Source organism: Pristis pectinata, chromosome 5, assembly GCF_009764475.1.
Source record: "Pristis pectinata isolate sPriPec2 chromosome 5, sPriPec2.1.pri, whole genome shotgun sequence".
In the NCBI taxonomy this organism is placed as follows: domain Eukaryota; kingdom Metazoa; phylum Chordata; class Chondrichthyes; order Rhinopristiformes; family Pristidae; genus Pristis; species Pristis pectinata.
This window is the reverse complement of record NC_067409.1, coordinates 62926998-62954441: the sequence shown is the minus strand read 5'-3', so window position 1 is coordinate 62954441 and position 27444 is coordinate 62926998. Positions and strand designations below refer to the sequence as shown.

The 27444-nt window shown below is 42.2% G+C and overlaps 1 protein-coding gene across 1 annotated transcript in view; it reads left to right on the top strand.

Annotated features, from left to right (window-relative positions):
- dgkb (diacylglycerol kinase, beta) overlaps positions 1-27444 on the top strand; it is a 589337-nt gene that overhangs the window by 106581 nt on the left and 455312 nt on the right. Inside the window, exon 2 of the mRNA XM_052015544.1 lies at positions 11499-11777. Within this exon, the coding sequence (XP_051871504.1) occupies positions 11690-11777 (88 nt within the window). The 5' untranslated portion in view covers positions 11499-11689. The remainder of the gene's footprint in view (positions 1-11498; positions 11778-27444) is intronic.

Genomic DNA, 27444 nt, shown 5'->3' with positions numbered 1-27444 from the left:
AACCAAGGTAAATGGGATAGATGTTTAATGAATATTTCTCTTCAATTTTTACTGTGGAGAAAATGATGGAGGCTAAGGAAATGGGGGAAATGAGTTGTGTTGTCTTGGACCACATACAAATTAGTAGGGAGGAGATATTGGAGGCCTTAATGTGCATTAAGGTGCATATATGCCAGGGCTTGACCTGGTGCTTCTCAAACCTTGTGGGAGGCTAGGGAAGAAATTGTGGAGGCCCTTGCAGAGATTTTTGATTTATCTCTGGGCACAGGTGAGGTTCCAGAGGACTGGAGATTGGCTAACATTGTACCATTGTTTAAAAAGGGTAGCAAAAACAAGTCAGAAAACTACAGGCCAGTGAGTCTGACATCGGTGGTGGGTAATTTGCTGGAGAAGATTCTGAGGGACAGGATCTGATTCAGGACAGTCAGTACAGGTTTATGCATGGGAAGCTGTGTCTGACAAATTCTTGGAGTTCTTCAAGGAAGTAACCAAGAGGGTAGATGAAGGTAGGGCAGTGCATGTTGTCTATATGGACTTTAGCAAGCCTTTGACAAGGTGACAGACTTGTCTGGAAGGTTAGATTGCAGGGGGAGATGGTGATTAGATTCATAATTGGCTCAGTGCTAGGAAGCAGAAGGTAATGTTCAAGGGTTGTTTCTCAGACTGGAGGCCTGTGTCCAGTAGTGTGCCACAGGGGTCAGTGCTGGGACCTTTGTTGTTTGTAATTTATATAAACGATTTGGATGTGAATGTACAAGGTGTGGTTAGTAAGTTTGCAGATGATACTAAAATAGGTGTGTTGTAGATGGTGTAGAAGGTTGTGAAAAATTACAGTGGGATCTTGATCAGCTAGGTATGTGGGCTGAGGATTGGCAAATGGCTTTCAATCCAATTAAATGTGAGTTATTGCATTTTGGGAGATCAAACCAGGGTAGTACTTAAACAGTGACTTGTAGGGCCCTGGGAAGTGTAATGCAAAAGAGGGACCTAGGAGTGCAAGTGCATAGTTCACTGAAAGCTGCGTCACAAGGTGATGGAAGTGTTTGGCACACTGGCCTTCATCAGTCAGGGCATTGAATACAGGAGTTGGGAAGTTATCTTGCAGTTATATATGATGTTGGTGAGGCAGTGCATGGAATATTGTGTTCAGTTTTGATCATGCTGTTATAGGAAAGATGTTAGTAAACTAGAAAGAGTGCAGAAAAGATTTGGCAGGATGTTGCCTGGATTTGGGGGCCTGAGTTGCAAGGAGAGGTTGTGTGCACCAGGACTTTATTGCCTGGAATGTAGGAGAATTGAGGGGTGACCTGATAGAGCTACATAAGATAACAAGGGACATAGGGTGAAAGCACATGGGCTTTTTCCCAAGGAGGGGGTGCTAAAAACAAGAGGGCATAGGTTTAAGAGGGGGTGGTGTGGCCCTGATGGTTAGTAATGATATAAAATCAATAGAAAGAAGGGATTATAGGGTCAGAAGAAGTGGAATCCTTATGGGTGGAGCTAAGAAATGGCAAGGGTAAAAGGACAATAGTAACAGTTATACATAGGCCCCCTAACACCAGCCAGGATGTGGACTATAAGTTACAGCTAGAAATAGAAAAAGCATGTCAGAGAGACAACATCAAGATAATTATGGGGGATTTTTAACATGAAGGTGGATTGGGAAAGCCAGGAAGGCAGTGGATCTCAGGAGAGCGAGTTTGTGGAGTGTCTACAGGATGGCTTTTTGGAGCAACTTGTTGATAAGCCCACCAGGGGATCGGCTGTTTTGGATTGGGTGCTGTGTAATGAACCGGAGGTGATTAGGGAACTAAAGGTAAAGGAACCATTAGGAACAAGCAATCACAATATGATTGAGTTCAGTTTCAAATTTGAAAAGAAGCTGATATCAGGTGCATCAATATTTCAGTGGAACAAAGGAAATTACAGTGGCATGAGAGAGGAACTGGCCCAAATTGATTGGAACAGTAAGCTAGTTGGAGGAATGGCAGAGCAGAAATGGATGGAATTTCTGCAAGAAATAAGGAAGATGCAGAATAGATATATTCCAAGGAAAAAGGTTATGAATGGAAAAATGGCACAGATGTGGATAACGAGAGAGGTGAAGACTAAAATAAAAGCAAAAGGGAGGGCATGCAAGGAGGCAAAAATTAGTGGGAAAACACAAGACTGGGAAACTTTTAAAAACTTACAGAAAGAAACGAAGAAGGTCATTAGGAAAGAAAAGATGAATTATGAAAGGAAGTTGGCAGATAACATTCAAAAAGATACCAAGAGTTTTTTTCAAATATATTAAGAGTAAAAGAGAGAGACGGGTTGATATAGGACCAATTGAAAATGGTGTACAAGAGGGTATAATGGATAACAAAGAGATGGCAGAGGAACTAAATGAGTATTTTGCATCGGTCTTCACTGTGGAGGACATCAGCAATATACCGGATAGTCAGGGGTCTCGGGATAGAACTGAATTCAGTTAAGATTACTAGAGAGAAGGTGCTAGGGAAGCTAAATCAACTAAAGACAGATAAGTCTCCCGGACTGGATGAGGTGCATCCCTGGGTTCTGAAGGAGGTGGCTTCAGAGATTGCGGAGGCATTGGTGATAATTTTCCAGGAATCAATAGACTCCGGCATGGTTCCGGAGGACTGGAGGGTTGCAAATGTAGTTCCACTGTATAAGAAAGGTGGGAGGCAGCATAAAGAAAATTACAGACCTATTAGTCTGACATTGGTGGTGGGAAAGATATTGGAATCAATCCTTAAGTCGGAGGTTATGGAATACCTAGAGATACAGGGCAAGATAGGTCCAAGCCAGCATTGTTTTGTGAAGGGAAGATCCTGCCTGACCAATCTATTGGAGTTTTTCAAGGAAATCTCAGATAGGGTGGATAAGGGAGAGGCTGTGGACGTTGTGTATTTAGACTTTCAAAAGGCCTTCAACAAGGTGCCGCACAAGAGGCTGATTAATGAGATGAGAGCTCATGGAATTACAGGTAGGATATTAGAATGGGTGGAGCATTGGCTGGTAGGCAGAAAGCAAAGGGTGGGAATAAAAGGATCCTGTTCTGGTTGGATTCCAGTTACTAGTGGTGTTCCGCAGGGGTCGGTGTTGGGGCAGCTTCTTCTTATTTTGTACATTAATGATTTGGATGATGGAGTAAATGGTTTTGCGGCTAAGTTTGCAGATGATACCAAGATAGGTGGAGGAGTAGGGAGTATTGAAGAAATAAGAAGGTTGCAGAAAGACTTAGATAGTTTAGGAGAATGGGCAAAGAAATGGCAGATGAGATTTAATGTTGAGAAATGTGCCATGGTACACTTTGGAAAAAGAAATAAACGTGCAGATTATTATCTAGGTGGGGGAGAAAATTCAAAGTACAGAAGTACAAAGGGACTTGGGGGTTCTCGTGCAGGATACCCTAAAGGTTAACCACTAGGTCGGATTGGCGGTAAGGAAAGCGAATGCTATGTTAGCATTCATTTCGAGAGGTATAAGGTATAAAAGAGAGGAAGTGTTGATGAGGCTCTATAGGGCATTGGTGAGGCTTCATTTGGAGTACTGTGCGCAGTTTTGGGCACCGTATCTTAGGAAGGATGTACTGATGTTGGAGAGGATTCAGAGAAGATTTACGAGGATGATTCCCGGAATGAAAGGGCTTAGTTATGATGAGCGTATGTCGGCTCTTGGACTGTATTCATTGGAGTACAGAAGAATGAGAGGAGACCTCATAGAAACATTTAGAATGTTGAAAGGACTGGACAGAGTAGATGTGGCTAAGCTGTTTACCCTGGTGGGTGAGTCCAGGATTAGAGGGCACAGTCTTAGAATTAGAGGGTACCGGTTTTAAACAGAAATGAGGAGAAATTTTTTTAGCCAGAGGATAGTGAAATTATGGAATTCTTTACCACGTACAGCTGTGGAGGCCCAATCATTAGGGGTGCTTAAGGAGGAGATTGATAGGTATCTAATTAGTCAAGGTATCAAGGGCTATGGGGATAAGGCTGGAAACTGGGGCTAGATAGGAATAGTATTAGTTTAGCTCATGGAGCAAACTTGATGGGCCGAAAGGCCTACTTCTGCTCTTTGTCTTTTGATCTTGTGAAGATCAGAGGCGAGAGATTTAAAAGGGACATCAGGGGCAACTTCTTCACGCAAAGGGTGGTGCACATTTGGAATGAGCTGCCAGAAATATTGGTTAAGGCAGGCACATTACCAACATTTAAAAGCCATCTAGATAGGTACATGGATAGGGGAGATTTAGAGGGCTGAGGACCAAATGGAGACAGATGAGACTAGCTCAATGGGCAAATAGTCAGAATGGATGAGTTGGGCCAAAGGGCCTGTTTCTGTGCTGTATGACTCTAAACCTAATTGTTTCTCTTGCTCACTAAAATTCCACCAAACCTTTGGCTCTTTTATACCCTGTCTCTTCTGTTACATAGTCAATGTCATAAGGCAAAGAAGCAGGTCTTTTGGTTCTTCATATCCATGCCGGCCATCATGTTCCTATCTAATACCAGTTCCGAGCACTTGAAGCAACTTCTATGCCATGGTGATTCAAAAGACTACTTCCTGGGTGAAAAGAATCATCCTCAAATCCCCTCTAAACCTCCTACCCCTTAAACCTGTGCTCTCTGGTCATAGATATCTTCACTAAGGGAAAAGTTTTCTTATTATCCACCCTATCTACAGTCCTCATAATTTTGTATACATGAATCAGGTTGTCTCTCAACCTTCACCGCTCAAAGGTAAATAAAATCAGCTTATCCAATCTCTCTTCATAACTGAAATGCTTCATTCTAGACAATATCTTGGTGAATCTTTTATGCAGTGCTATCGTGCTCTTCTTATAATATGGGGACTAGGTCTGCGCACAGTATTTCTAACTGTGGTCTTACTAATGTTTTAAAAAATTGTAACATTACTGCCTTACTCTTATATTCTGTGCTCTGGCTATTGAAGGTAAGTATTCTGTATGCTTAACCACCTGCCCTCAGGGATTCTTAGACACCTACACAAAGATCCCTCTGTTCCTCAATCGTCCCTAAGGTCCTACCTTCCATGATGTATGTTTGTCTTCCTAAAATTTAGCACATTGCATATTTCAGGGTCAAATTCCACCTGCTATTTCTCTGCCCATCTTTCCAACTGATCAATTTTGTTCTGTAGCTGAATGACCAATAACACAACCAGTATTTGTGTCATTGGTGAATTTATCAATCAAGCCATCTCCATTCATATCCACGTCATTAATATATTTAACAAATTGGTCCCAGCACCAATCCCTCTGGTATATCACTAGCCATGGTTCCATCAGCAAAACCAACTCTTGCCCATCACCTTCTGTTTCCTGCCCCCAAGCCAATTTATCTTTGATTGCATTGGGTCTTAACCTTTTGACCAGTCTATCATGTGGCACCTAATCAAAGGCCTTACTAAAGTCAATGTAGACTCTATTACCCCCTTTGGCACACTTGTCACCTCCCTTAAAAAAAAGACATCAATCAAATTGGTCTGACAGGATTTCTCCTTCCGGCTTTGCTAACCATTCCTAATCAATCCCTGCCTCTCTCAGTGCAGATTAATTGTGCCCCTCATAATTTTATTCCAATAATTTCCCTACCACTGACGTTATACTCAGCAACCTATAATTATCTGACTTATCCCTGTTGCCCTCCTTGAGTAAAGGTACCACATTTGTTGTCATTTGGCCAGAAAAGATTTGAAAATTGCTGTTGGAGCTCCAGTTGTCTCCTCCATTGCCTTTCATAGCTGCCTGGGATGCATGTTATCAGGTCCTGGGTTTATATTTATCTTTACACCAACTAAGATATCTAACCTCTTTTTTGATGGTAATTTTTCTAAATTTTCGCCAACACCCACTGAATTCTCCGATTACATTGTCCTTCTCCATAGTGAATGCAGATGAAAAGTTTCCATTTAATACCTTGCCTCCATCCACTGTATCCATACCAAGTGGCATTTTCTAAATCTGCCAAAAGCTACCCTTTTTCCTCATCTAGTCCTCCATGGTTCTTTTGACTTTGTACCATATTTTTCACTAATATGGAAAGATACTGATCTCAAAATCTGACTTTTGTTTTTTGAGTGCCTTCCAAAGTATGGCTGCAGGTTTGCTCTTAGATAGCTGCTTCCAGTCCACCTTTGCAATATTCTGTCTTATCATATTGAAATTGGCATTTTCCAAATTGGGACCTTAATTTCCGGTCTATCTATGTCCTTCTACATAACAACCTTATAGTTATGGTCACTACCTCCAAAATATTCTGCCACAAGCATGCCCTCCACTTGCCTGACTACATTCCCAGAGATTATATCCAGTGGTGCTCCTTCTCTATTGGGACCATCCACGTATCTGCTCGAAAAGCTCCACTGCATGCACTTTAAAAACTCTGCCCCTTCCAAGCCTTTTGTACTGCAGTGATTCCAGTTAATATTGGGGAAGTTGACTGTATGAAGGCCCCGAGCAAAAGTTTTCACTTTTTTTGCTTCTAAGCTCCACCCGTATGGTGTCATTTGAAGAAACTGCTAGGACATCCTCCCTCCTTAACGCAGTAATTGACTCCTCGATTACTATTGCAATGCCACCTTCTCTTTTACACACACACACACAAGATTTTGTACCCTGGAATATGGAGTTGCCTGTTCTGATTTATCTTTTAATAATGTCTCTGTAATAACAACAAAATTGCATTCCCATATATGTATTAATTAACACCCTCAGTTTGTTAGCCTTGCTTGTCAGACTCCTTGCATTAAATTAGATGCAATCCAGCCTTGCTGCCTTCCCACATGCTTGGAAACTTAGTTTTCCTTGTATAATTGTCTATTCCTCATGCTCTACTGTGCTCCTACTCTAGTTCTCATTCCCTCCAAAATGAGTTTGTTTTTCCCAATAGCTCAAGCACACAGCTTCCAGTTCTCCCTGCAAGGATGTTGGAATTGTTCTGGTTCAGGTGTAATCTGTCCAACCTGTGTGGATCCCAGTTTACCCAGAAGTGGTGCCAGTGATCAAGAAATTTAAATCAACACTCCAACCCCACAGCTTCTCTTTAGGTTGGATGTATAGTACGTATGACTATCTTCCTTTTCCTATACTCATTAGCACATGGCACCAGAAGTAAGCCAGAGAACATAGATTAAAAAGCAGGACTTTTAAGTTTGCTACATTGATCCAGAAATTCAAGTTGCAGGACCTCATCCCTCATTTTACCTATGTTGTTCATACCAATGTAAACTATGAATTAGGACTGTTTACCCTCACCATTTGGAATGCCTTGCAACCATTCTGTGACATCCTTGACCCTGTCAATGAGGAGGCAATGCACTATCCTGGATTCACAGCTTTATCTACAGAATTGAGTCACCTACCCACTACTGCCTTTGGACTCTGCTCCCCAATCCCTATTGGAGCAGGTGAGCCACCAACAACACAATGAACAAGGACGTAGCTCAACTCCTTTGAGGAACATCCATTTCCACTGTTTTTCAAAACACAAATGGTTCTGGAATGGGATGCACTCTGAGGGTCCCAGAGAGGAACAAGACCTGCCCGCCTCTCTTCCTCTGCTGAGTTCTATGAACAAGAGTGAGCTATACAAGCCATTGCTTCCCCATTTCCAGTAAGACTAAAACAGAGCTGTTAGATCAACTTCACTGCTTGATCCCCACATTTTCTTTTCATCCTGTTTTTCTCTCCATTTAAAAAACATTAGTTGCAAATGTTTCTGATTTCTAGTTATAGTCTCTATGCATATTTACATTTCTGATTATACACTGAGAACTTACTTGTGCACTTTTAGATAAATGAGTAACAGGAGAAATTATACGTTCAGTTTAAGAACAAGTTTTTGTGTTCATTTCTCTAGAACAAAATACTTTAAATGAACTTTTTGAAACTTGTGCCAAAGGATATATTTTTAAAAATATTATCTTAAAAGAACTTCCACCTGTTTTATCTACTGTTCAGAACCATGGATAAAGAAATGCATTGGGTTTATGGACTGAAAATGATACTATTGCCAAGTATAGATGATGCAATTTAGAAAATATTCAGTCGGTAAACCAATGTTTTCTAAGTCAAAGTTGAGTTTATTGTCACATGCAAAAGTACATGTAGGCACAGGCGCAATGAAAAACTTGCTTGCAGCAGCATCACAGGTACATAGCATCGTATAAGCAGCATTCACAAGAAAACCATAAATTAAACATATTATACACAATTTTTACAAGAAAGAACACAGCTAAACAAAAAAATGATCAAAGTGGTCAGAGTGTTGCAAAACTGTAGTGATTAGAGTTTTGCTGGTTGGTTCAAGAACAAAATGGTTGAAGGGAAGCAGCTGTTCTTGAACCTGGTGGTGTGGGACTTCAGGCTTCTGTACCTCCTGCCGGAATGTAGCTGTGAAAAGATGGCATGGCCCGGCAGGTGGGGATCTTTGATGATAGGTGTTGCCTTCTCGAGGCATTGCCTCCTGTGCATACTACCAGTGGTGGGAAGGGATGTGCCAGTGATGTATTGGGCTGAGTCCACTACTCTCTGCAGCTTCTTACATTCCTGTGCATTTGAATTGCTGTACCAGACCATGATGCAACCAGTCAGGATACTTTCAACGGTACATCTGTAGAACTATGTTGGTGTTCGGTGATAGGCCGAACCTCCTTAACCTCCTAAGAAAGTAAAGACGCTGGCACACTTTCCTTATGATTGCATCTATGTGCTGGGCCCAGGACTGGTCATCTGATGTATGTTAATACTCAGGAATTTAAAACTGCTGACTCTCCACCACCAATCCCCCAATGTAGACTGGCACATGTTCACCCTCCTTCCCCTTCCTGAAGTCAACAATCAGCTCTTTAGTTTTACTGACGTTGAGCGAGAGGTTGTTCTTGCAGCACCACTCAACCAGGTGTCCTATCTTGCTCCAGTAAGCTGACTCATTGCCACCTGTGATATGTCCAACAATAGTGTCATCAGCAAATTTGAAGATGGCCTTGGAGCTGTGCTTAGCCAAACAATCATGTGTGTATACAGAGTAGAGCAGGGACCTAAGCATGCAGCCTTGAGGTGCACCTGTGTTGATGGACAGCGAGGAGGAGGTATTACCAATCCTCACTGACTGAGGTCTGCCAATGAGGAATTCAAGTATCCATTTGCAGAGGGAGGTACAGAGGCCCAGCTCTTGAAGCTTGATGATGAGTGTGGATGGGAGATTGTGTCAAACAGCGAGCTGTAGTCGATGAACAACAGCCTGTGGTTATGAGTTCCTGTTGTCCAGATGCTCCAGAGCAGAGTGAAGAGCCAGAGAAATCACATCGGCTGTTGACCTGTTGTGGTGGTAGGCAAACTGGAGCAGATCCAGGTCATCCCTGACGCAGCAGTTGATTCACGCCATAACCAATCTCTTGAAGCACCTCATTACAGTTGACGTAAGCGCGACCAGACAGTGGTCATTGAGGCAGGTCAACAGGCTCTTCTTGGACACCGGTACAATAGATGCCTTTATGAAGCAGGTGGGAACCTCAGACCGTAGAAGTGAGGGGTTGAATATGTCCATAAATATTTCAGACAGTTGGTCCGCACAGATCTTTAGTACTTGACCAGGTACGCTGTCTGGACCAGACACCTTTCATGGATTCACCCTCTTGAAGGATGCCCAGATGTCGGCTTCAAATTCAAACTGAAATTATGGGGTTATCTGGAGATGTGGGGGCTTGTGTGGGTGTGTCATAGTTCTCCCTATCAAAGCGTGCATAAAAGGCATTGAGCTCATCCGGGAGTGATGGTTTATTGCCAGTTATGCTACCCACTCTTGTCTTGTAGGAAGTTATGTTGTTTAATGTTTTATGGTTATATCAGGGTAAAGTAGTTGCATTTCCAAAGCTATGAAGAGAATCCATTATCATTTGTTATTGGTCCTGCACCCCACCTCTTTCCCCCCCCCCCCCCCCCTTCCCACCCTCCAAACAATGTAGTTCTAGAGCTCTGGAAAGAACATTTAACTGATCCACCCTGTTGAAGGAACATGGCCACTGCTCAGAATAATTTGTCATAATTAAGTCAACAATGTGCAACCAGCATATTTTATTGCAAAATGTATTGGAATAGACTGACTTTAATATTTGCCTTGCGGAAAAAAATGGAATGAGGCAATCAAGAATTGTTGATTAGTTCTGAGGCCCAATTTCCTATCTAGTCAGTCAGGATACTTTTTTAAGGGTCCAAGGGGAGGAGAAAGTAATTGTCAAAGCTCACAGAAGGGAAGGCTAAATGGTTCTGTCCTTGCTGATGGTGCTTTGCTCGGGGTGGATATTGAAAGTTGAAACCAATCATTCACCATCTGTTGCAACACTGGAGTCTTAAGAAAATACAGTTCAAAGAACAAAGTCTTTGTTTTTTTTAATCTTAATTAAAAATGAATAGCATGGTTTCAAAGAGTACATAAGCAGGAAATGGCAGGATCCTTTGGAGTACTGATGTACAGAGGGATCTTGGGGTGTAAGTCCATACCTCCCTGAAAGTGGCAACAGAAGTAGATAGAACAGTAAAGAAGACGTGCAGCGTACTTGCCTTCATTAGTTGGGGTGCTGAGTAAGTCACATTGCAGCTGTATAAAACATTTGGAGTATTGTGTGGGGTTCTGGTCACTCCATTATAAGAAAGATGTGGCGGCTTTGCGGAGGGTGCGGAAGAGGTTCTCCAGGACATTGCTTAGATTAGAAAGCATTAACTGAAAGGAGAGGTTGGATAAGCTTGGGTTGTTTTCTGTGGATCATCCAAGGCTGAGGGGCAACCTGACAGAAGTGTGTAAAATTACGAGAGGCATCGATAGGGTAGATAGAGTCTTTTTCCCGGGGTGGAAACGTCAAACACAAAAGGACACAACTTTATGGTGAGAGGGCGAAATTTTAAAGGAGATGTGTGGGCTAAGTTGTTTTTTTTTACAGAGAGTGGTAGGTGCTTAGAATGTGCTGCCAGGGCATGTGGTAGAAGCAGATACTAGCAACGTTCAAGAAGCTTTTAGACACGGAATGAAGAGATGTTGACCACGTGCAAGCAGATGGGATTAGTTTAAATTGGCATCATGGTCGGCACGGGCATCTTGGGCCGAATGGCCTGTCCCAGTGTTGTACTGTTCTATGTCTGTATGAAAGTTATGGAGTAATAAGATCAAGTGGGCTGAGTAATGATGAGCTTCAGTTGAAGACCCTTTGGTCCCTTGGGCAAGTGCAGAAGATTACATTCAACACTGTACAAGTTCTCGTGCAGCTGACTATAAAATAATCGATACGATTCTTTATAACAATGCATCAAGAACGCAAAATGTTTCGTAATGATTGTATGAGAATATAAAACTGGAAATTTCGACTGGAGTCACCAAAGGTACACGCTCACTGCGTTCTCTCGCTCTCTGCTGAAACAAGTTCTGATCTAATTAACAAATGCATCACTGCTGCCTGCTTTTGTCTATTTCCAGATATTTGCAGCAGTTCGATCTGGAGGCGCTTATACCAGCAGTAGCTTCTTGCCGCCGCTTCGCGCAGACATCGTCCCTCCAAGTCAGCCAAGAAATGAAAACCTCTGAAGCCTAATGTGGATGCTGTAGAGTGGGAATCCCACCCAGCAGCGGTTGAATCCGTCCAGAAGCGGACCTGGCATGTCAGCGAAATGAGTGCGAAGGCCACCATGACTAACCAGGAGAAGTGGATCACCCTCAGCCCCGCAGAATTCTCTCAGCTACAGAAGTACGCCCAGTGTAAGTGCTAGAGAATCCGTCAAATCATTCAGTTTCCCTGATAATGCCGCTGTTTCAGATGCTGTTGCTAAACTAAAGCGGCGCAGGTTTAATGTAACACTGAACAACAGATCGCAGTGTAACATAGAGTAATGAGAGCTGTATCTCTTAATGCTTATGTTCGTTCTATTAGTGTTGGTCCAGCATTGTTAATGTTATTTTACACTGAGATTTTAAAGTGTCATGTTGCATTTTAAATTCAATGTAAGATTAGCGCTTCTCCTTTTACGAACATGACAAATGATCTGTTTTGCAAATAAAACACACGCGTTGTAATTTCTCGGGCTGCATTTCAAACACAACCTTGTTTGGATACTGATTTCTGAGCCCCGAACATCTACCTAACTGCTCCCTGTGAATTTGATGTTTGCTCTCATCCTTCGACTTTGCGTCATGTGCTTTGCTCTAGTACCAAATCAAGGTTGGTCCCAGGCTGTTGACTGAAGAGGGACCATTAGATAAAAAGGTCACTCTTCCTATTTGTTCGTCCGTTTCTCTCAAGAAATGAAAAACGTTATTCATATTCCACGTCGATATGAAACCAAAAGACAAAGTGTATCAAATTATTTGTGCTTTAGTGGATTGCCCTTTGAGAACCGCACTTCTGTGGTGCCTCTAAATCTTAACTGTATGTGGAGCTTAGTAGATTTCTGTACCTGTTATGTAATGTAATGCGACGTTGTGGATCAGAATTATTCAAAACGCAATTGCCCAAGTGTTAGAAACAGCTGCGTTATCTTTGGTCGGTTTTATTTTCTGTTGTTTAAGCTTTATGTATGTTGTATTTTGCAAAAGAACAGCTTTTAGTATTCTATTGATCTAATTCTAGCAGAGCCGCGCGCTCTCACTGACTTGCGGGCCATATGATTTAACATCCTAATTTCAATTTCAGTCTTTGTGACTGTTTGTATTCTCGCTTCTATAATCAGTAGCATTAGAGGTACAATCTTTATGCTTAGGATATCTACCACATTCTGGGCTTTTGAACTCATTGGAAGACTCAGGCTGTAATCTATCCCTGAATGGAGTTCTCTCAAACAAACAGGACATCTGAGCTACAGGAGTTTGTAGAACAAGGCAACAGTATTATTCCCGGATATATGATTTCACAACTTGTCAACTGCTTTGGCTAACCAGTATGCACTGGAATAGGAACCAACATTTAACTGCACATTTTATTTACAGAGGTAACCACAGAATTTTGTCGTTTTGGGGGATTGGGCATCACTGCTAAAGCCGGGATTTGTTGCCTATTCCTAAATACCCTTCAGCTGAGGCATTTTAAGAGTCAATTACCTTGGTGAGTCTGGAGCCATATTGAGGTCAGACTGACTAAGGAAGGGAGATTTCCTCCCATGAGGTCATTACTAAACCAGTTGAGTTTTTTTTACAACAGTACATCAGTTTTTGTGGCCATCGTTACTAATGACTAGTTTTTACCCCAATTCCAGATTAACAATTGACTTTAAATTCTACTTCTGCCATTTTGTGATTTGAACTCTGGATTATTAATCTGATAATTTAACCATTGCACCACTGTCATTAAATTTTGTTTGTTACTTAAACCAATGATTCAACTCCATTATCTGCTATTTCACGTGCAGTGTCTCTGCAGGGACTCCATGCTTAATTGCCAGTGGGAGTAAAATTGGTGGTTAGCAGTAGGGATAATCGGTATATAATTGAATTGGAGTGAAGGATCTGTGGTGGAGCCCCAACTGGCTATGGTTGTCACCTGAGACCATCGCTGAGTCTAGTGATGAGCCCACAATTTCAACTGTCATTCCCGTGAAATACAGAGGGAATGGTATATTGTTCCAAATTCTGTCTTTTGGACAGAGGAAGTATCTGCTTTATCATTTGGATGTCAAACAATCCTCCTCACAGTTTCAAAGAAGATGCTTTTTTTTTCCATGATGTAAATGCAGAATATGGTGGAAATGCTCAGCAGATTGGGCAGTGTTTGGGGAGATGGGAACTGAGGTAATGTTTCAGAATCCTAGACCTATAAGCAATTTTGATGAAAGGTCATTGACCTGAAATAGTAACACTCTCTGTAGCTGCTCCCCAACCTGCTGAGTATTTCCAGCATTTTCTATTTTTATTTCGGATTTCCAGGACCTGCAGTTTTCTTTTCTTTTTAATATGTTTTCCTGATTCTGGTTTATTACTTATCCTTCAGTTATCAGTCCTAATACAGTCAATCTGGTTATTGTTGTCTATGCAATTTTTGCTCTAAGTAAACTAACTTTCATGCTTCCTAGATTACAACAGTGAGAACAATTCTAAAGTATTGCCTATAAAGTGATTTTGGATGTTCCAAAGGGTTGTGAAATGGGCAATATAAATAAAGGTCTATCCTTCCTTCTTTCTGTATTTATTAATGACTTTGATAGTATGAGAAAGCCCTACATGCATGATTGCCGATGAGAGCAAAGATTCATGGCTTATTAAATAGTGTAGATAGGAAAATTTAAAATTATAAAGTGACGTTGACAGATTAAGTGAGTGAACAAATTGTGGCACGTGTACTTCAATGCAGCTAAGAGGGAGATCATCTATTTTGGACCAGAAAGGTGTGATGCTGGCAGTTTTTAATAGTGCAAATCGGTAAGAAAAATAAATCAAAATAACATTCAGGCACAGGCTAATGTATTGTGTAACTTTCATTCCACGTAGTCCCTGTCAATTACTTTCTCTAACAGTGTAGAATCTAGTAATCTATCCATGACATGTAATGACATTTACCATTGACAGATCACCACTGACCAAAACCTCAAATAGACTAGCCAGATAAATACTGTGGCTACAAAAGCAGGTCAGTGACTCAATCCTTGACACTCCAAAGCCTCTCCACCATCTACAAGACACAGATCATCAATGTGCTGGAATAGTTTCCATGTGCTTGGATGAGTGCAGTTTCAACCACTCTGAAGAAGTTCAACCCCATCTGGGACAAAGCAGCCTGCCAGAGTGGTACTTCATCCACTACTCTAAGTGTTTATTTCCTCCATTGCCAGCACACTATGAGTGCAGTGTGTACTATCTACAAAAATGCACTGTAATTACCTCTCTTGCCTACTTAGTACCTCGCAAACCCCTGAACTCTGCTACTTAAAAATACAAGGACAACAGAGGCAAGAGAACACCAGCACTTGCAAGTTACCCTGTAAGTGCAATGAAATGAATCATTGTTTCAACATTGTCACTGGGTCTTAATCCTGGAACACATTTCAATAGAACTGTGCAAGTATCATCACCAGAGTGACTGCATTGGTTCAGAAAGATGGTTCACTACTGTCACCTGAAGGACAATTAGGGATGGGGAATAAAATCCACCGCCCATAAAATAAAATAAAAATCTGCTACTAGGATGCCTAGGTCAAGGAGATAGACCATTCTGGAATGAAGTAGATGCAAAATCAATTAATAGTTTAAAATCAGAGATCACAATGTTTATGCTGATCGATGTTGTTCAGATCCATGGAGCCAAGGCAATTGGAAGGAGTAAAGACACAAGTTGCCATGATCTCCTGCCATGACAGACCAGTTTCAACCACAGGCTGAAAAGGATGGACTTTTCCTGTTCACATATTCCTGTGTTTCCAGCTTTTCCTCTTCACTTTCTAACAAAATTCATAAGTGGGAGTATAAAAGATGTGCTTACAACTTCATTACAAATAAATAGAGGAACTTTTCCTCCATTGTATATTTACTGCAAGAAATGTGACAAAAAACATAGCCGTACCTATGCACAACAATATTTATCAAGAGTTTATGCTGTTTCTCTTGTTTTCACGGGTATGGTTTCATTGACTGAATACTGATGGAAGAGTAGAGTAAATTCACCTTTACCTCAAAACTTTGAGTGAAAATAAAATCTCCTTCAGGAATATGAGATGGAGTTGGTGGCCACCTGTTGCTTATTTATGCCCATTGACTATAGCTGGTGCAGCAAGTTAGCAGCCAGCTCACTGTATATTGTTCCTACATTCAACTGCAAAAATACGCCAAACTAATAAACTGTTCTATTGACCACAGTATCAGTTTCCAACTTAAAATGAATGTGATTCACATAATTTCATTATAACTGCTGGCACTATTTACAAAATAGGACTGGTTTCTGCAATACAACCACAGCATTAACTCCAATGGTCTGTAAACTAATTCACAACAGTAATCATAAGACATTCAGTGAGAGGATGCCTCATCAAAAGTGATAATGGGTTATTCAGGAAGAATCTAGGCAGTATGATATTGTTATTAATGGAACTGTTCAATCTCTAGGCTTCTTCTCAAAGATATTTGATTATAAGACAAAATAGATTATATGTCCCTGTATAATTCAAGATGAGATAAATTTAGAACACTTCATTAAATATCTATTTTGGGTGTTCTGCTTCCAAAGAATGCTGATGCATTCTAAAGACATCAAAGAAGGACAATAGTGAAGATTCTGACACATGGCATTAAGCTGCAAAAAACAAGCAACCTGAATGTCTTCAAAAAGGAAAATTGGAAAGAGACATGACCTAGATCTTTAAGATATTGAAAGGTATGAATAATACAGACGTAAGCAAAGCGTTGACATTGGCTCTGGATATCAAACTAGAAGATAACAGTACAATGCGAATGAAATTTAGGTGAGATTTAGAGAGTGGAAGCAATTTTCCCTGCAGATATGTTCAATATCTTGAGGGTTATGGGGATAATTCAATGTTCCAAAAAGGAGATGATGTAATCTATTTCCCCTTTAAAGCACAAGTCTTTCACCTTGTTGTTTATTGCAGTACCTCTTGCAGAGCCAGAGAGTGGTAGAGTGCTTTACCCTTCACTTCACTGATCTCATAGTCTCAGCAGTATTTTGGTGATGGTGAGGTAAGGAGCAGACTGTCAGGTAAAAGCGCTCTGATTGCTGGCAAATATCAGTCATGGTGGTGACACTTGTGATTCATTCATCTTGGACATTGGTTGATGTGACAATTTAGAAGAACAGCGCTAGTTCAGTTTAGCAAAAGCACAGTGAATCATTGGTAATATTTTAATTTGTTATTCCTGAAATTCCTGTGGAGGTGGTGGATAATTAATTATTTTTTGTATGCCCTCAGTGGCAGAAGCAGCTTTTCCTCTACCCTTGCCTTTATCAACTAACTCCAGTTAAAGCTGTTTAATTCCTTCAAAGAGTCATAGGAGAGTTTCAGCTTTGGCCCATCAAACCACGATAATTTAATGTTACCAATCAAGGATTGCATCTTGTGTTGACAGTGCCCCTTCAAAATCTCTGTGACATGCAAACAAAATCAGATATCAAAGAGAAGATAGAAAACAAATTTGCCAAAGCCATTGATGTGAAAGGTTTGAGGAAATATCACTGGGAATGTAATAACTTTGTCCAGGATCTTCCAACACATTGATGGTATTTTTGTCAAGACTTGCCCAATATCCCAACAGATATACCACTTCCCAACACGGGTGAGGGTCTTGGTTACGGGTGGTGATTTCCACCCTATTAACTGGCTACTAATTCCTCCTACCCTGCATCATTGGACCCTTCATGGAATCTAATGGTTCAGCGTGAACTTCCACAGGCTTGTCAACTCTCAGGCTAGTAAACTTGATGGGTGAGCCTGACCCAAGGTCAACCTGATGCAAGAACAATAGGTTGCATTCAGATGAATGGGGGAAATCTGCTTCTGGGAAAAAGGTAAGCACTTTTTCTTTATTCGTTTAAGTTAGTTTCCAAGTTTTAATTGTTTTTTTTTGCTTGTGTGGGTGTGTTATCAACACATTCAGGGTAAAAACAAATTACTAACATTTGAATCAGATCCTGATTATTACTGACCGTGAATGTCAAAGATGCTCACAGTCAGTAACTTTGATGGCTTTCACAGCTGGTGATCCTAGGGGCAGGGCCACGCTGGCTGTCAAAGGCATTTTAAGTTCTGTAAGACAGGCCCAAAGTTGCGCTCAGCCATGCTGAAGTGCTGGGAGCTCCCAGGGAACTCTGTGCCTTGGGTGATGTTGGAACAAAACAGCTTGGTCCAGGGGCATGTGCCAACATTGTGCCACAGAAGATGTCCTATTAGCATGGATAAAGTAAAAAGGAAGGAGAGTGCAAGGAAAGATTAGTGAAGTCTCCAAAATAAAAAATAAGACAAAGTTAAGAAGGGGATAAGAATTTAACTTCAGACAATATGGAGACAATTTTGAGAAGAGGGGTGTTGAATATAGAACTGAAGGTGTTATATTTGAATTAACACAGTATACAAAACAAGGAAGATGAGCATATACTGTAGTTAGAAATTGGCAGGTACGACATTGTGGACATAACAGAGTGATAGCTGAAAGAAGGTCACAGCTGGGAGCTAAACACCTAAGGATACACATCCTGTCGAAAAGACAGGCAGTTGGGTAGAGGGGATGGTGTGGCTCTGTTGGCAAAAAATGAAATCAAATCCTGAGCAAGAAGTGACATAGGATCAGATGATGTAGAATCCTTGTGGGTAGAGTCAAGAAATTGCAAGGGTAAAAAGACCCTAATGGGGGTTATGGCCTCCAAGTAGTGGCCAGTATATGGGGTACAAATTAGAACAGAAGACAGAAAAGGCATGTAAAAAGGGCAATGTTATGGTGGTCATGGGGGGACTTCGATATGCAGGTAGACTGGGAACATCAGGTTAATACTGGATCCCAAGATCCGTAGAATGCCTACAAGATGACTTTTTAGAGCAGCTTGTGGTCAAGCCCACTAGGGAAAAGGCAATTCTGGATTTGATGTTGTGCAATGGACCAGATTAGATTAGGGAGCTTAAGGTAAAGGAACCCTTAGGAGGCAGTGATCATAATATGATAGAATTCACCCTGCAGTTTGAGAGGGAGAAGCCAAAATCCGATGTATTGATATAACAGTTGAGCAAAGGTAACTACAGAGGCATCTTCCTTGGGATGAAATGATCCTGTGTCTTCCCAATTACTCCCAGAAACTCCTTCCAAAGTTGTTTGGAAGGGGACCCCAGCAGGGATGACAGTAGAGCAGCAATGGCAGGAGTTTCTGGGAGTAATTCAGAAGACACAGGATCATTTCATCCGAAAGAAGAAGAAGCATTCTAAAGGGAGGATGAGGCAACTGTGGCTGACAAGGGAAGTCAAAGACAGGACAAAAGTAAAAGAGAGGGCATACAATATTGTAAAAATTAGTGGGAAGCTATAGGTTTGGGAAGCTTTTAAAAACCAACAGAAGGCAACTCAAAAAGCAATAAGGGGAGAAAAGATGAAATATGAAGGTGAGTTAGCCAATAATATAAAAGAGGATACCAAAAGTTTTTGCAGGTGTATAAAAACTAAAAGAGGCAAGAGTGGACATCAGACCGTTGGATGCTGGAGAGGTAGTAATGGGGAACAAAGAAATGGCGAATGAACTGAATGTGTATTTTGCCTCAGTCTTCACTGTGGAAGACACCAGCAACATGCCAGAAATTCAAGAGAGTCGGGGGTCAGAAGTGAGTGTAGTCGCTATTACTAAGGAGAAGGTGCTTGGGAAACTGAAAGGTCTAAAGGTGGATAAGTCACCTGGACCAGATGGACTACACTCCAGGGTCTGAAAGAAGTAGCTGAAGAGATTGTAGAGGTATTAGTAGTGATCTTTCAAGAATCACTAGAGTCAGAAATGGTTCTGGAGGACTGGAAAATTGCAAATGTCCCTCCACTCTTTAAGAAGGGAGGAAGGCAAAAGACAGGAAATTATAGGCCAGTTAGCCTGACTTCAGTGGTTGGTAAGATGTTAGAGTCCATTATTATGGATGAGGTTTTGGGGTACTTCAAAGCACATGATAAAATAGGCCAATGTCAGCATGGTTCCCTTAAGGGGAGATCTTACCTGACAAATCTTTTGGAATTCTTTGAGGAAGTGACAAGCAGGATAGACAAGGAAGAGTCAGTGGATGCTGTTTACTTGGATTTTCTTAAATACATCTAATGATCTGGTCACCACCATTGAGCAGAGAATTCCAGAAATTCACTGTAGTCTGAGAGAAGAAACTTCTACGCACCTCAGTATTAAATGACCAGCCCCTGATCTTGCAATTATGTCTCCTTGTTTGTGACTCTCACACTGCTGAGAACATCTCAACATCTATCCTGTCAAGACTTCTTAGGACATTACATGATTGAATAAGGTCACCCCTTACTCCAAACTGTATAGCCAGTCTTGATAGGACAACCTTCACATCCCAGGAACTAGCCTGGTGTATCTCCTTTAGACTGCCTCCAATGCAACTGTACCCTTTTTTAGGTAAGGGGATGTGGACCTCACCAACACCTTGTATAACTGTAACACAACTTTCTGATTCTTGAACTCCAACCCCTTCGCAATAAAAGCCAAAATGTCCTTTGCCGCCTTAACTACTTGTCGGACCTGCCTGCTAACTTTTTATGATTCATGCACTAGATCCTTCTGAACTTGACTCATTTGCAGTCTCTCTCCATTTAGATAATCCCCCTTGTGATTCCCGACCGGTGCATGACCTCACACATACCACCCACCTCTCCCCCCCAATGAAACTCCCTTTCCCAGGTTTTCACCCAGTTAGTCAATCTATCTATATTCCCTTGCAGAATCACAATGTCCTCAACATAAAGTGCCCTTCCATCTATTTCCATATTGTTGGCAAATTTAAGAAGTTAAGAAAATTTTCAGTAGGTTAAGCCAGATACTTAACAGGTGCAGTCAAAACCTTAAATCTTTAAAAATCACTCAGTGTCAATTAGACATTCGGAAATGTTCAAAACTTATACACCATCAAAGAACATAACTATTTTATTTATAAAGCTTAAAGGCTCAAAACATTAAAAAAAACATTAAATCACTTAAATTACAAGATTCCTATTGAGAGCCTTATGCTCAAACTGAGATAAGAATATTCTGGCAATATTTTGGATCACCATATGAAACCCAAGCATGGAGAATTTTGCTGAGGTGCTACCTCCCATGCTGAGCTCCATGAGGAGTCCATTATCACAGCTGACACTTCTGCAAATAGTTGATAGAAATTTCCACCTTTGCATATAGAGAAACCTCAAAGTTGTTGTCAGTTTTGACGGATAACAGTGATGAATGTTAACTTCTTCATCATTTTCTCACAATATTTGGGCCATTAATTCAGTGTATTCTAATAAAAAGACTGAGGTGGTTTCTGGCTGAGGCAGAGTTCATATACACAAGAGGCAGATATCCCATAACATAGGTAAAATTTAAATTGATCTTCTGGATTAGACTTGATCACCAAAAAGGATCAAAAAGAAACTTACCAGAACCTTTTCCCCGTGTTTCCTCTTTTTTCCTCAGACTTTGTTGTTGTTGCATTGAGAAAGGAAATAATGACTTTCATTAGTATTGTATTTCTCACATCCCATACAGGATATCGCAAATATTTACATCTTTTGAAGTTTGAAATCTAGGCAATCTGGTAATGTTGGAAACAGCACTGCCAGTTTGTACACATGAACTCCCCTAGATGGCAATTTATTAATGATTGAAGAATCTGCTTTCAACAATGTTGAGTAGGGAATAAATGGTGGCCAGTATGCTGAGGATATCTCTCCTGCTCCTCAAAGTATCAAGCAAATGGGGACAAAAGAGACTGCAGATGCTGGAATCAAGAAGCAAAACACAATACTGGAGGAACTCAAGTGGGTCAGTCAGCACCTGCGGAGGCAAAAGGTGTAAATTGACATTTCAGGTCAAAACCCTGCATTGGGTCGGTTAGCATCTGTGAAGGCAAAAGGTGATGCAGAGTCTCGACCCTAAATGTTGACTTGCACCCATTGCCTCTACAGATGCCAATTGACCTGCAGAGTTCTTCCAGCATTCTGTTTTAATAGAGCAGCTAGAGCCTCAGTTGAATGCCATAAGGAAAAGACTGTACTTGCTCAGCAAATGTTAATTCTGTTTCTTATATTTTGCGCACAAAAATGGTTAATTAATCAAGTACTTCGCTCTTTCCTTAAATTTTTGAGGGGATGTATCCATGAGTTTTCTTTGATATTGTTGGCTAGCCATTTTATTGCAGTGTAGCAGCATCAAATCTTCAACATAACTATAGAGGTTGGATCTTCCTGAATCCAGCCTGGTGCCCACATCTGCCAGTCTGCCCTAATCAATTTCTGCAGAGAGCAGCTTGCAACAAGTTGCCACATGACCCTCTATTACTAAGAGCTGCCTATGAGGCAGTACAGGCTTTGTACCACAAGCAGACCTTTAGAACTGGTTTTAAATATTTGTGTTTTAAAATAAAACCTCTTCAAATGGATTTAAATAAATTTTAAAAATCAGTAAAAAGATCCTAAACATAATGAAAACACATTAAAATGATAAATAATTTAAAACATTAAAAGAAAACTTATAAACCTTATACCTACACTTTTTTGCAGCATTCCCTACCCCATTTAAATGAATAGGGTTGCAGTTCTCATGCTTTGGTGTAAAGCTGAGGAGCTGGACTCAAAGTGAATCCCGACTACCTCCCCACCAGATTAGGGCTTGTAAGTCCAGCAGTGAAGTCAGCATCCTTGGGTGTGCTGAACCATAGAATGCTGATAGGTAGCAGTTCTCTGTGGAAATGTCAGTTGCAGGTGAACTCAATCCAAGCCAAATGTAAAAACTAATAAACCATTGCAGTAAAGGAAATTCAGGAGGGTCACTCATCAGCTTTCAGCAACATGACAATAATTGCCATGAAGTGGATTGTCTTGGCATATTGGTTTGAATTTGCTTAGACCAATATCTCTCTTGGTGATTGGTTCCTAGATTAATGGAGTTTGGATTGCTTTTGGTCATTTCTCAGATGCCAAAAGTCTATTTAATAATTGTTATTATTTTCCAGTAATGGGCTAAAATCTGCTCCTAGGAATGGATCTAAAAGATTCATCATCATTAACAGTCCATGTAGAAAATAGATTGGTATAAAAGTACTTAGGATGTCTCTTGGGATCAAGAATGATTTACTTACACTTCCATTCATTGTGTTCTGAGATGACTGAGGCACAGCCTCTTCCTTAGATGGAGTGGGAGAAGTCTGAAGGGGCAGATGGGTCGGTAGTTTGTGTGGGGTTGTGCTGCTTCTACTGTTTATGAAGGGCTTCTGTGTGGTCCTGATGCATGCCCTTGAGGTTCTTAATACCATCCAAATGCTTCTTCTGCAGTCATGGACCAGAGATATTGCACTTCTTCCAGCAGGCTTTGAGCATATCCATGAATCTTTTCTTTTGCCTAGTAATCTCTTCCCATAACAGAGTTTGGAATAAAGTGCTTGTTTTGGAAATCTGCCATTTCAGCTATGTGGCCTATAGTGATTTGAGGTGGATGCTATAGGTAATCAGGGTCTCAGAAGCATGTAGGAGAATATGGATCACTGGTGCCCCGTAGACCATGAGTTCTGTGTTCAATCTGAGGTCTTGACCTTCAAACAAACTTTTCATCAATTGACCAAAGACTATTCTAGTGTATTGAAGGTGGTGATGACTTTCATCATCAATGTTTGTCTTTACTGAGAGGTGGCTCCCGAGATGTGTGAAGTGGTTCACATTTCACAGGGTCTTGTCATAAACCATTATTGTTGGAGAGAAGAGGAGGCTGGTTGGAGGAGGTCATTTACCTTGTGGATGTTGAATGTCAATCTCTAGTCCGATTCAGTAACTGAGTCGACAATTATTTGGAATTTGGTCTCTGAGTGTATGCAAACATAAGCATTGTCTGCATACTGCAAACTGATCACTGAGTTTCAGGAGTGTCGTCTCTGTAAGTTGTCCATTAGCTCTGAAAACCAGCTCCTCTTGCAACAATGTTTTGGTGGTGAAATGTAGCATTGAGGCAAGAAGGATTGGGACAAGTGTTGGGGCAATGTGCAGACTTGTTTTATATTTCTCTGAAGTCTGCTTTGTTGGAAACCTGTTGGTCAATAGCATGGCTTACTTGCTATCATGGATCAAATGTAAGGTGGAGACACATTTTCAGTGAGCAGCTGAATTTGAGAAGGGTGTTCCACAGTCCTTCATGATTGATGAAGTCAAAGGTTTTAATCAGGTAAGGAAAGCCCATATTCAGTGGCTGCTGCTGCTCCCTGCAATTTTCTTGGATTTTTCGCACAATGAATATCATGTCCACTCTTCCTCTGGATGGACAGAATCCACACTGTGATTCAGGGAGTGGCTTTTCCATCACTGGGAGGAAGCAGTTGAGGAGGACCCTAGCAATGACTTCACTGTAGCAAAATTGATTGGCATAAAAGTACAGTCAGAATGGATAGTGATTGGGGAAAGAAAAGAGTACATAGAACATTACAGGACAGTACAGGCCCTTCGGCCCACAATGTTGTGCCAACATTTATCCTGCTCTAAGATCTATTTAACCCTTCCCTCCCACATAGCCCTCCATTTCTCTATCATTTATGTGTCTATCTAAAAGTCTCTTAAATGTCCCTAATGTATCTGCCCCCACAACCTCTACTGGCAGTGCATTCCACGCACCCACCATTCTGTGTTTTAAAAAAAAATTACCCCTGACATTCCCCTTATATCTTTCTCCAATCACTTTAAAATTATGTCCCCTCATGTTAGCATAATAACACAGACTAACACTGTCTTTTTTAATGAACACACCTGGCACCTGAAGCTGCTCAGGGATATTTCCAGCTTTTATTATTGATTAGTGGTTCCAAACTAAACAAGTTAGAACATGGACAAGTTAATTTTAAGTATCCAATGTTATTGATTGTTAACTTTGAACAACTGATTTAAAGCACCTTGAGTTACTAAAATTATTAGAATGTCTTTAACTATGGCTTGATCATAGAAGACAGAGGATAGTGGTGGAGGGATGTTATTCTGGTTGGAGCTCTGTGACCAGCAGTGTTCCACAGGGATCAGTACTGGAACCTCACAACAGTTTGTGATATATTGTTGTGTGAAAAGGTTCTTTTGGAATCTCAAAGATGGAGGACTCTGGACACAGGCTTTGGATTTTAAAAGTAGTTTAATCACAAATGCAAACGCGGGGACAGAATGAATGGGAACAGATGTACACTTGCACACACACACACACACATGCAGGAGACCTCGAACGTGGGGGAAATCGAAATGAGGATGACACACACACACACACACACTAAACAAGGTGCAGCTTATCAAGGGATAAATACTTCAATGCCTGAATACCTTGACCTAGACAAGCATTGGCTCTAACTCTCCCTAGTATCTGACTAAGATGCTCCCAAACCACATGGTGGTGCACACTCTTACCAGTGGTCTCTGCAGCATGGTTTCATTACTCCTGGGGAAGTCATAAGAGGAAGGGCCTAGGCAGTGCAACACTCTTTTATAGTGCTGGGTGGAGCCTGGCCAGGTGATTTATACAGGCCAATGGTCAGGCAGGTTCAGGAACAAAGGTGCTCTCCAGGGCCAATCCCTATGCCCACACCTGAGGGGTGGGGTGGAGCCACACCTTGATTGACAGTGGTGTCACTTCCGCTCAAAGGAGCAATGCTGTCCTCCGACCAGAGGGGTCAGTGTTGTTACTGTCATGTGATAGCCATATGCTCTCCTACTACATTCCACCCCTCAGAAGTTAGATCACTGACCAGTCAAGGGGAGAGCCACAACTAAGGAAAGAAATGTGCATCAAAATGTGGTACTAATAACTTTCAAGGGTAGTAAAAAAAACTATAACAACTAAAATGAGGGCAGTGGCCAGTGGGTGACAGTTGCCCAACATCCTCCAGTGACCCAAACGGCCACCTGTTTCCCCATAAGGTGTCGTGCTGGAGGAGCTGGTCCTTTGATTCTGAACTTTGGCCACAGAGTCCCTAAAGTGAGGAGCCAGGTTGGAGGGGTTGCTGGATTTATCAGAGATAAGAGTGCAGTACTCCTTAGTAATCACTGCACATGTACCACCATCCGCAGCAAGTGGATCATCCAGGGCTGTCTGATTCTACTGGGCTACCAGCCTGACAGCAGCCAGTTCCGCTGCTGTCGTTGTTTCTCATGGGACAGTCTGGCTGTGCAATACGGGGGGCAGGCTATCATCTAGAACCTCTCCAACTCCACAATGGCCCTGCTGTCCCTGTACCCGCTTTATGCCGGGTGCTCCCCCGTTCATTGAACATGGGTTCGGCGCACCCTGAACACTGGAAAACAGAAACTGTACCAGCCCGTGGGGGGCCACGGGTAGGTACTGTAGCCACAAATCCAGTGGGTCCTGTTCAGGGAGCCCCAGCTTAGTGGCACCATTGGCAGTGGTCATGGAAGCACCCGGATATCAGTCTCGCTCACACTCATGGCGGCCAGGTGGAACTGTGCTCATTCTGGAGTCTACACCAGCATTCCCTTGGCACACTCAGCGACTGTGGAATGCTCTGACGGTCGAGACTCATGTGGAGGTCAAAGTGTAGGAAGGGAAATGCTAGCTCCTGAAACACCCACCCCATTCGGAATCTTTGGAAGGTAAGTGCTGCAGTGGTGGGGAACTGCCATCTGGCCCCCTCAAAAACCGATATACCGAACCCACGCAACAGAGAGGAAAAGAAAGAGTCCATGTAAACAGTTCATTTCGACAAGGTGTCCAAGGGAATCATCATCAATGGCAGAGCTTCAGCAGCAGTGTGCTGGGGTTCAAAGGTAGATCCAACCGTTCGATATATTAGAGGTGCTGGCGAATTCATAGGTGATTTCGAGGGAGGTCTGAGCAGACGTCTCGCCAATCATCGCGGTCAGCAGGAGGAGGAAATGGGTGGAGACAAACTCATTCCCGGCGGGTCAGGTGTTACGTATGGAGACAGGACAGGTTAGTTTGACCCGGAATCACGACCCAACGAGTGTCCCTGGGACCGCGTGCAACAGCTTCTCCCTTCTGAGGAGTCCAATGTAATGGGTGGCTGCCACCTCTAGAGGGAGTTGAAGCGAGGGGTGGGGGGGCAGCCTTGTTCAAGTGTCGGTAGTCCACCATCATGCGCCACATCCTGTTCTTTGTGGGCAGGCCAGACGGGTCTATTAAAAGGGGAGGCTGCGGGCCAAATGACTCCCTTCTGCAGCACAGCTTGAACGGCCTCCCGTATCTTGATGTCCCCTGGGCACCCTATACTGCCAACTGCAGATGACCTTGGAGGGAGGGGGAACAGCAACCTGTTCCCATTTGGCCTCCCCGACCACCACCGTAGCACGAGCGACTCCAAAAGTGAACTTGCCTCGGTTGGTGTGTAGGAACTGTCCCTTTAAGATATTCATCCCCAGTAATGCATTCAGGCAAATCTGCAATTAAGACCGTTACAGTTCCAGGAGGTTTGTTCCCGACAGCCATGCGGACCTTGACTTCCCTAGTGGACAAAAGGGAATCCCCTCAACCCCTCTGTCTGTATCTGTGGCCCCTTCCACGCAGTGGGGTTACCTGGGATAATGGTGTGTTGGGCACCCGTGTCGATGAGTGTCATCCACCTCTGCACGTTCCCTTCTCCCCAGTGTATCGCTACAGGTATATGTGGCCTCAGGTCTCCCAGGCAGGAGAGGGTGGTGGAACAGATGCGCCAGGACCCCTGGCCTTCATCCTGTGGGAGGGCGGTGGGGGTCTGCCACCCCGTGGGTG